At 35.0% G+C, this 11,007-nt stretch overlaps 2 protein-coding genes across 2 annotated transcripts; both read right to left on the bottom strand.

Annotated features, from left to right (window-relative positions):
- Window positions 1-58: 58 nt before the first annotated feature.
- LOC149731141 (IQ calmodulin-binding motif-containing protein 1-like) lies at window positions 59-7,356 on the bottom strand. The gene is made up of 11 exons (XM_089884976.1): window positions 6,857-7,356; window positions 6,268-6,383; window positions 5,924-6,097; window positions 5,473-5,678; window positions 3,880-4,050; window positions 3,324-3,474; window positions 2,481-2,691; window positions 1,761-1,909; window positions 1,107-1,238; window positions 692-848; window positions 59-371 (listed from the first exon to the last, which is right to left on the bottom strand). Exons 1-11 carry the CDS (start codon window positions 6,954-6,956, stop codon window positions 193-195), a joined length of 1,746 nt encoding a protein of 581 aa, XP_089741102.1. The 5' UTR covers window positions 6,957-7,356; the 3' UTR covers window positions 59-192.
- Window positions 7,043-10,931, bottom strand: LOC149731140 (HEAT repeat-containing protein 6-like). The gene has a single exon (XM_089884969.1). The coding sequence runs from the start codon at window positions 10,658-10,660 to the stop codon at window positions 7,382-7,384; it is 3,279 nt and encodes a 1,092-aa protein (XP_089741095.1). The 5' UTR covers window positions 10,661-10,931; the 3' UTR covers window positions 7,043-7,381.
- Between the last annotated feature and the right edge of the window lie 76 nt (window positions 10,932-11,007).

Below are 11,007 nucleotides of genomic sequence, written 5' to 3'. Positions count from 1 at the left end.
TATAGACACAACGTTTATCACTTTTGTATAAATTAGTTCTTTTTCTAAAGCTCAAATAGAAAGTGCACTTATTTTTTTTATTAAACTACAAAAATAAACATAATAAATACTGACATTACTACAAAATAACTTACAAAATCTAATATTTTAAACCATGAATCTTACACTAACAACTAAACACATTATCACAGTTTATTTGGCCCAACAGTCCACATCATCAGTGTTATCATCATTTAGTCGTTTCCACCAAGGTTCTCGATTAACTCGAAGTTGTTTATGGTGTTCTATTTCAGCTGCTGCTTGAACAATACTGGACTTGCATGCTAGGAGGTCTACAGATTCTTCAGTGGCCTCGTTCAATGGTGGTAAGTCTAAAATATTTGTATTTTATGCTGTTATTGTAAAATACTGTCGAAAATTGACGCCATGGCAAAATGGTTAGCCAGCCTTCTCTAGCCCAGAGTTTACAGGTTTGAAGCTACCATTGTAAGCGTATGTGTCCTTACTCCTTGCGCAAGACAATTATTAGTTATCCAAAAATATTCCTCCTAAAAGTTACACATACATGGTAACTCGCCAGTGGGCATGAGGTGTATGAAACAGAACAGAACATGTTACAACAACTTTCGTTGCCCTGCCATGCAAGTTAATTAAACCACATTTATTTCGAAGGGTTTTAACATATACCCACCACTCAATACATCTTCATCCATCTTAATCCTAATCATCATCATCCTAAGTTGCTCCTCCTCATTCTTCGTCGCTAATTTCCTTCTATGATGTAACAATAGCATTTGTTGGGCTCTTTCATGTATTTTAGTGGCTTCATCTATGGGAACTCCAGATCTCTGCAAAGTGAATGATATAAATGAATGTAACTCGTTCATCATCATATAGCGGGGCAATGAAATTCGTTATAACTTGGGTGTTCTGTTTTATACACCTTGTGCCTGCATATGAGTTACCATGTATGTAACTGTATGGGTATTCTAATAGTTTTTGGTAATTTTTGGCTGACAGTTTAAACCCGTACCAGCTTTATAACGACTGTCAATGCTCACAACCAAAAACTAATAATATTTTTTATTAATTCATTAAGATACCACCTTGTTTACTGTTTGCCAGTTTTTAATTTTCTCCATTATTTTTTCCCTCTGATCATTGTCAACCATATATTGATTTAAACTTCCAGCAACCAAAACTTCTGGGTTGGTCTTTTTCCTCAGGAATTTTTTTACCTTTACAAAACAAAGTCAGATATAAAAAATGCTAAAAATATACAAATTGCACTAAAAAAAAGTATATATATTTATTTCAGATAAATTATTTACAATTTTTTTCTGCATGCCTCACAACAGCTTTAAAATATAAGTAACATAAAAACAAAACAACCAGTGAAGCTGGCAATACATGTCATACCTTTCTCTTAGAACAACAGTAAAATATTTCTATAAAAAAACACTACATGGCATACTAAACACTACCCAGAGATAATTGGCGCTACCATTGTGGGCGTATGTGACCTTGGGCAAGATACTTAACAGCAATTGCTCCAACAGATTTTCTAATGGGCTGTCCAAATTATAAGCCATACATAAAAAAAACTTTAAAAATAACAATCACCTACAAAGTAACATACATGGTAACTCATAAGATAGCACAAGGTTTATGACCACCCGTGTTATAACGACTGTCGTTTTCTGGCCAAGCAAGAATAAAGTAAATTACATTCATTTATTACAATATCATACACATGATACCTGCTTCTGGATAACAACAGCAGCGCTATTCTCTCTGTGAACTTTCCGCTTCGCTGAAAATACTTTTCTCTGCTTGTGCGCCCTCCAGTGAGCTTGTATTCGGACTGCAGCAGAAGATTCTTCATCTTGGATGTGATCCGAGATTCTTCCTGAAAAAAAAGAAAAATGATTTAAAAATTAAATTCGGTCATATATTGGAAAAAAAAATTAAAAAAAAATTGAAAATTAAATTTGGTCAATGGCCACATATTCTAAAATTGGATAAAAAACGGGAAAATGATTTGAAAACTAAATTTGATCACATATTCTCTGTCGCAGTAATAAAAACAAAAATTCTGCATACTAAAAAAGTCTGAACCAGAGATAGGCAAGTACAGGCAACGACAAAATCTCAGATGCTGACAAGATTGAATGCATGTACCCAAGTATTATTCCTGTTATAGAAACACCTCCTGGCACACACACAACAGAATGCAATCAACGTGGTTTATCATTAATTGTGTTGCTATGTCATCATTAAGCGGCCTATATATACGTCTGTACTTGCATTAGTTTTCATTGGCTATTTTGCGTTTCAATACAAACCCAAAAACAAAACAATTCCTATACTTTATTTAGTACCAAGTAAAAAATATCAAAGAATTTAAAACAATGCCTTAGTACTTGTGGTATAGAACACCATTGTAAGAAAACAGAATTCATTTATTAGTTATAAATTACCAGCTGGTACAATCTCCATTGCAACCAACTGTTTTTCTCGCATTTTCCGGAAAGATCTTCTGTTCTCCAACTTTTGTTGCGAAACCTGCAATCTTCCAGTTCTCTCCATTTCCTCTTCCCCCACTCTTTCCTCCCTCCTCCTCCTGAAGCTTCCCTGGAGTTTAGGGATCGCTTGTTTAAGCTTCGCTACTCGAGTCCGTGCTTTCCAACCCTTTATAACAGAGAGGAAATATTGTTATTTTAAAACTGTCTATTATTGAACAAAATAAAGATTATAAATATATATATATATATACATTTACATTCATTCATTATATATATATATATATAAATATATATATACATTTACATTCATTCATTATATATATATATATATATATATATATATAATGAATGAATGTAAATGTAATAATATATATGCCATAACCTAGCCAACGAATTGGGAGAAGTTGTAATACAAAAATGGATTTGGAATATATATAATTAGAATATATATATACATTCGTGTACAATTTTTTTTTTAAATACATGCCATAGCGAAGCTTTGTAACCCTTATTAACAAAGAGGAAACGTTTACCGTTGTCATTTAAAAACTTTTTAAAGAATTTAAGGAAAGTATTAAAATATATACGACATGCAGGAAAATATACCGTGTGTAAAATAAATATGAGGTGACTCATAAAACATCACCCATACAGAATAGAAAATGCTAAAAAAATAGAAACATTTTTCCACCCGCATAATTTAAACACTGTATCAAAGTTTCCACATATTATTCTGCAAAAAATACACTCACAAAAATGTAAATACACTGTATTAAAAATAAGAACAGAAAGACAAACCTGATAATAAGCCCATATTACAGCAACAGCATTTCTCTTTCTATACAGCTTTGCATTCTCCACAGTCCCAGCCTCAAGTACAGCCACCAACTTCGAAAGTTCGCGATCAAAACCCTGGCCGTCCCAACGCCGGAGAATCGCTTTTAACCCCCTGTACAACATAACAGATATAAAAATAGGTAACATATGTATATTGAACCACCAAATGTATACACAATATCTGTAACAAGAAACGAGTTTCACAATATTATGTAATGGTATAAAATAAGGCTGGAATATATACTCAGCATTAAAATAGGACTCTGTTTATTGTAAAACATTAAAAAAAAGATTTAAAAATTGAATATATATATATATATTCAAGATCGGAATATCCTTTTGAATTAGCATGCTTATATTTTATAAAGTAAAATGAGCTGTGAAATAGGTTTTAAATTATTGTAAAATAATAAAAAAAAACATATATATATATATATATATATACATTTTTAATCGTCATACAATAAATATTTGCAGTTAAGAAACACAAATAAAAAGAAATTTAAAATTTTCCCACTTGAATCTTGTAACCATGAGAGGAACAAGAGGAGGATGGGCATCGGATAAAGATACGATGAGTCTCGATGATGACTTGGCAAGATCCTCATCTGATAAAGATGTAAGTTTGTAAACCAATTCATCCAACAGGGATTGTATGGTGGGACGATCAACCTGGCTTACACAGTGCCTGGGAAGAGAAGGCTGTTACTTGAATTGTATATCAAACTCTTTTTTTTCTTTCAGTTGGAACTTTAATACGTTTAATTAAATATTGTTTACTTAATTTACATAGTATTGTCTGTGGGGTGTAACAGTCATCACGCATTTTATCTAAAACATTCTTTCTTTTTTTTTCAATAAGCGTGTCTTAACAGCTGTTGTTTTACCGTTACTACCTGTCTTTTCGCTCTTGTCAACTCTTTCATTCTTCGTTATCGTGACCGAAGTGACAAAATGAATTTCATTCATTCATACCTTATGTGTTATGTTGTTAAGCACGTAAGTGTTCATAAAAAAACCCTACTTTCATCGAACAGTTGTTTTTGTTGTTTTTTTTTTGTGACTTTTTATATGCACTCTACACACTTTGATGGTTACTTCTGGTTTGTTTTTAATCGAGTTTTGGCCACCGTTTTAGTTAAAGAGTTTAATATTATGCTGATTAGTTTAATACGTGCTCACTCTTAAGAGCTTTGCTGTCTTATTGTACTTTTCAAGCTACTTTAGGTGTTTATAAAGAAATAACTTGCTAAAGAATACAGGTAAATTTGTATTTAAGTAAGAAATTGATCATACTAGTCCCTCTAAATTGTCAGTTGGACTTCTCTGTTCACTGCAAATTTATCCAGTTAACACCTCCCCAAATCCAGAGAATTTATCACAAACAGAAGAAATATTAACTTGTTTATACCGTAAAAACAATTTGAAGGATTTTGTTAGTAGTAACAGTAGCAGCAGGCCCATTTTTAGGTTTAATGTCAAGTGTTTTCCTGTCCATGTGTGATGTGTTTACAAGAAATTACCCTGCTTTAACTGTTAAAATAATTGGTGACACAAAAGCAATGCGTGGCCTGTTTATTCTTAGGGAAGTTTAATTTCTGTTATGATATTACATTAGACCCTAATCATTTCCCTTTCCATGCTATAGCGCCACCAGGCCGTATTTGAGGAGTCATCTTTTACACGGTCGAATGACATTGACTAGGATTTTTCGTTTATCATTATTACATTATACATCATGACGATAATACTTTTTGTGCGTTCTGGTTTTACTGATATGTTTAAGTTAAACTTGGTTTCTCATTATTAAATAAAGGAAGGTCTCAGTAATTTTATTAAGATTTTATTCATTAGTTGTTAGTCATTTAACAAACAATCGCCAATCCAGTGGTCACTAATAGTAATGGGTTGTCCAAATTATTAGCCCTAAATAAAAAAAATGAAAAAATCCAAAACCATAATTACCCCCTAAGTAACATACTCGGTAACTCGTAAGCGGGCACCGAGGTGTATGAAACAGAACACCTATGTTATAACGTTATAACGACTGTCGTTTCCGGCCACGTGAGGATAAAGTAAAGTACATTAATTCATTCATTAAAATATTTACCTGTTCACACGAATTGCTCGGTCAATGATAGAAATAGCTCGTAATGAGATAAGGTGTCCGTGGTTATCCTCCATTATTATACGAAGGAGATCTCCACATGATAGAAGAGGTTTACACAGGTGGGGATGGGAGGTGATGAGAGAAGTAAGAAGAGTTAGCATTTCATCACATAGCTCAGCGTCGGTCACGGTTTGTAATATAGGTGGCTGGATTTGGAGGTAATTTAAAAAAAGGATGCACAATTATAACAAGGTTGCATGCAATGCCGTTCATAAAAAGGTTGAAGAGCAAAATATTGTAACAATTTCTTGGTGTTTTTATTTTATAGAAGTAATGTCCTACAGCGAGATACACCAGGGACTTCGGGTTTAGTCTAGAATTGATGCTTTACTACAGTTTGAGAACCCAGTAAATTAGTTATTGGTTAAATCCAATAGTGGTTGACATGTACCTTCAACTTTTCTTCTATCCTCTGTTGAAACTGTCGAATAATCTTAAGGAAACTGTGCACAGCAGATGGTAGAGTGGATTGTGAGAATTCTTGAGATTCATTCACATCAATGTGGCAACAACAATCACATAATATGTGAGAAATACGAACAGCGGATTCAAGACCTCCTTTTACCTGGGAAGTTATATTTTTGACTCATTCAACGAAACATACAATAAAAGTGATCAAGTGATGTCTGTCTATGTCAATTTTAACAGCCTCGCTAAAACGAAAATTTCAAATTAAAATGGGTAATTGTATTTAACACATGTATAAAAAAAATTGTAATCTATGTCGTGATTTACCCTTGTGTATTCATACTGTAGAGCAATAGCACACCAAGAAAGCAGATCATATTTCCAAATGCTTCTTCTAATAACTCGAACCTCTTGACTTGTAACAGATGCTTTATCAAGTAGAGCTAAAATGCATGTAAACAAAGTGTTACTACTAAACAACATGCGTTTGGGTTTTCAACTAAACATTTCTTTCATCCTTTCGTTTCTGGCCCCTAGCACAGTTGGTTAGCGCTTCTGCCTCTAACCCAGAGGTAATGGGTTCAAGGCTCTTCACCACTACCATTGTGAGCATACGTGTCCTTGAAGACACTTAACGGCAATTACTCTAACCCAGTGGTCACTAAGTAATGAAATAGGTTGTCCAAATTATCAAACACGCATAAAAAAATCCCAAAAAAAGAATCACCTGCAAAGTAACAAACTTGGTAAGCTGGCAGAAGGTGTATGAAACATAACACCTGTGTTTAAGGATTGTTGTTTTTCGACCATGCAGGGATAAAGTAAGTTTCATTTATTTATTTACATTCATCTACTATAATTGTTGTTGTTAAAGTAGTTGTTACTAGCATCTGAATACACTTTTTAAAATTCTTACGTTTTAGCTGCAGAAGTAAGCCAGGTATGGCTGCATTGTTTGCCTCTGCCACTAATTCAGCAATCTTTAAAACTTCAATACTGTCCTCAGTATCATCCATTTTAATGAGTGAGTTTTCAAATTAAATGGCCTAAATTACAAACATGAGTTTTACCTCACAGATATTACACCTAGAATAAGTATGACCTAGCATGAACAGAATTAAATTAATGCAATGTTAGATTAGCCTTTTGGCTAAAACAAGAAGCAGTACGGAAACTATAAAGCTTAAAAAACAAAACTTTGAAAAAAATGCGCAAAAGGTTTTAACTTAAAAACTTCCTACATGCATAATTGTTGAACTGTAAAATATAGCGTAAGAATATAATAAACACTAAAGTTTTGTAATTTTGTATGTTCTAAAACTTAACAATCAAAGGCAATACATAAAATTGGACTGCAGCACCATGCTTATAATAATTTAACGTCACAACACATTAACAGCATGTTATTATGCTAGAGCCATTTCTAGTAACTATTTAAGTTTCATTGCACAATAAATAGTTGAGTTAACTTATTCAAATCAATTTCATTGTTGGCTGAATCTAAATGCTTTAAGACAGTTTGCCATGGTTCGATTACACTTTTAAATAAATTCAGTTTATCAGTGTCATTCATTTTACAAGACGTTACATATTCCTGCAAGCCGTCTTGAGTTTTGTCTTCAGTTTCTGTGTGAGAAATGGCTTTTGTTGGGGAGGGATTCATCCTGATTAAAAGCACATTGTACCAGTGGGTAAGCTGGAAGTGTAATTGTTCATTGTCCTCAGCCACAAGGGTCTTGGCAATGGTTAGTATATCTTCCTTTGTAGTTAATGGTATAAGGTAAAGTAGGGTGTATATTAGCTGCTCTTGTAGTTTTTCTTTAAAGTTGTACTCAGCTAGTCCTAGCTCATCTGAATCGGCATGTCGTAGGCAGTTTATAATAGAAACGCAGACATCTGTAAACTTGCTTCCAAAACCTTCACGATTTCGAACCGAACAAATAGCAAGCGATGCTTTGTTACGAACTTTAAAATTCTTCGAGGTAGAAACAGTCTTGCAAAGTGCGTCATACACGTCATCTGTCCAACTCGATTCACCAATAGGTAAAAGGTTGTTATGCAAGTAATTGCCGCATGCCAGACATGCATTCCACTTTACTTTCATCGAAGAATCACTCAACATACTGGATATGATGATCGATTTTGCTTTCAAAATTCCTTTTCTGAATCTTAGAATGGTAACATGCTTTGTTTGCATTACGCGCAGAAGGTTTCCCAGCACACGCATCATGTTGAAACGTAATTTGTCTTTTCCACTGACTGCTTTAATGCCAGCCTCCAGCAGACTAAGTAGGAATGAAGCACTGAGACTGTCAAGAAAATCTGGCGACGACTCTGCATTTAAAACCATCGCATCAGTGAGGTTTCCAAACGACCACGCTGCATTATTTTGAACAATCCTAAACTCATCCTCCATAAGTCGCAACACACAGCCTGCCATGTCTTCTACAAATCCTGTGTCCTTTCTTAAACAAGGATACATGATATATACAGCTAGAGATCGAATAGCTGTGAACCTAACACTATAGTCCTCATCGTTAGTTAGTCCAAGCAACATGGTTTGACAGAATCTTTGCAAACTGCTGTTCAATTGATTAAAAACCTCAGGTCCAATGGTGGATAAAATAACACAGATGATGGTATGAAGCTGCCAGTCACTTTCCTGCTGGAGCAGGGATTGTAAAGAACCTGATAAAAGCTTGTTCCAGAACACTAGATTTTCATTTACCTGTCCAGGGTCATTCTGTGAGTTTCTTAGCATACTTTCTGCCAGATTCTCGAGAAGTTTTGCAGCACGAAGATACAAGTTTGCAGATTTCAACAAGTTACAGATTAAGTCTGTAAGTTGATTGACGTAACTTTTCACCACAGGAAAGTAAAACTTGGCAGCTGATGACAGCGTTTGTATAGCAGCTATGTGCAAGGATAATCGGAATTCACCTTCCGTACTGAGACAGATGGAAATGCATTCATCAACCAGCCACGAAGATGTCAGAGTAGTCTGTGGAAAAGTAACATCAGCTAGCTGTCTAGAAATACTGTTAGGTTTAACATTTAATGACAGATCTTGAAATGTTGTGCTGGTGATTGAGCACACCATTTCTGCTAAAGCAGGAGTGTTGGAAAGCAACGAGGAAAAAACATTAAATGAAGCGATTTTACAGTCATTGCTCTGAGAAGTTGACAGTACAATTCGAACCTTTGAAACTACAGACTCAACTAGTCCAGTGTTAAGTTTTGAATATGGTGTGTTCTCTGCTAGCATGCCAATGGCTTTGAGAAGGTGGACTTGAATAACGTGAGACTTTTCTTTTGATAGTGAGTATAGCAGAGTGCCATGGATTTTATGAATGGAAGAACCTAGCATTGAAGAATATGAAACAAAAGATGCAGATGGGATTTCAAGGGCTGCGAGGGACAAAAAGCTTTTACTTCCATCTAAGATTCCACACAGAGTAATAAGGGCAGCGACCTGCATCTTGGTGCTGGAGTCATCAGTGATGCAAGATAGCAAAGAGATGTTGTTTTCTGAATCTGTACTTGGAAAAAAAGAATTCCAGTAACCAAAGAGAATATGCTTCTTTGTTTTACTCACAACTATTTGCAAACTATTCATTGCAAACTGACGGATTTTTTTGACCAGTGATCCCATTTTTCTACGAAATCCGCCTTCGGTGTCCGAAAACTCGGACTCTGAGCTTGACACAAACTGGTTTGCAGATGAAGCCAGCACTTCATCTGGGACTTCCGTGGAGGAAGCAGGCACCTCTTCAGGTTGCTTTCTTGGCTTCCCAGTGCTTTGTTGTAGTAATGGCCCACGCTTGGACTTTTTCTTTTTCCGGTCACTCACAATTGATCCAGATCCTCTTTCATTCATCTTCGTTACTGGATGAACAGTCGGTATGGGAACTGGGTGGAGCTCGGTTGGAAACTCAAGGTTTGACTCATTAAGAGAAAACACAAGATGCTTTTTTAAGACAGCCAGCAATGGACCAATTTCTTTGTTGATAAGGGCTGTTGAGGTTTGAAGAACAAGCTGAAGTCCTTTATATGCAGCGAAGAAAACACGATAATGTGGCACGTCGACAAGTGATGGTGTAGTTTGTAGAGCATGAATAAAAAGTTGAAGACAACGATGTTTTCTTTCATCTGGGATCAAAACTCGGCTTTCAGATGCGAGACAGAGACCAGATAAACACTGCAGACAAGCTTTCTTTGCATGAATGGAAGTTGAGTCTGATAATATCAAAGCACCGATGCTGGCACTGTTACCACTGGTTCCTATTACCCAATCTAATAGTTCAGGCGAAACATATGAACCATTACCATAAGTAACTGCCGCCACAGCTGTGATTAAACCAATCGCCGCATTTTCTGAAGATTTTAGCGACAAAATTTGAAACCAAATACTTTTCAAGTTCTGTACAATAACATTCACGGAGTATTGACAAACAACAATTCCTTGTTTAGTGGAAACCTCATTCATGAGGTTCAGGAAAGGTAAAATATCAAATGCATCCAAACCACATTCTGAGATAACATTTAACAAATGGAGTATCAGGTCTGTGCAAGTTCGCTTAGTGATAAACTCCATACTTTCATGGTAATTCAAGGAGTTCAGTTTGTTTACCAGATCTTGAACATATTTAAAATTGTTGTTCAAGTGTGCCTCCATTAGTTGAAGATAAAGTTTCTTAAATTGCTCGTTTTGACTCTCCATGTTTAACACGTAATAGTAACAGGGCTACACGTATAACCTTAGACAAAGATTCGCAGCACCCTAAAGTGACGGAAAAACAAGCTGTTACAAATAATGAAACATATTACAGGGATAGCTAATATAGCTTTGCGCGATAATGCCGCAACAATTTATCACAATGTACAAAGGGTGTTTTTCTTTTATTAAGACAACTTTAAACAATGATATATAAACCATATGAGTTTTAGATTCTTTTCATACTTTATGTTAAACAAACGTGAGACGTCTTGTTTTACAACGAATTTTAAAACAGCACTTTTTTCTTCGCTACAACGACATGTTTAAGCCTGGCCCACAATGCCGTTGTA

Source organism: Ciona robusta, chromosome 9 (assembly GCF_009617815.1).
Source record: "Ciona robusta chromosome 9, ASM961781v2".
Classification (NCBI taxonomy): Eukaryota; Metazoa; Chordata; class Ascidiacea; order Phlebobranchia; family Cionidae; genus Ciona; species Ciona robusta.
This window is presented reverse-complemented; position numbering and strand designations above follow the sequence as displayed.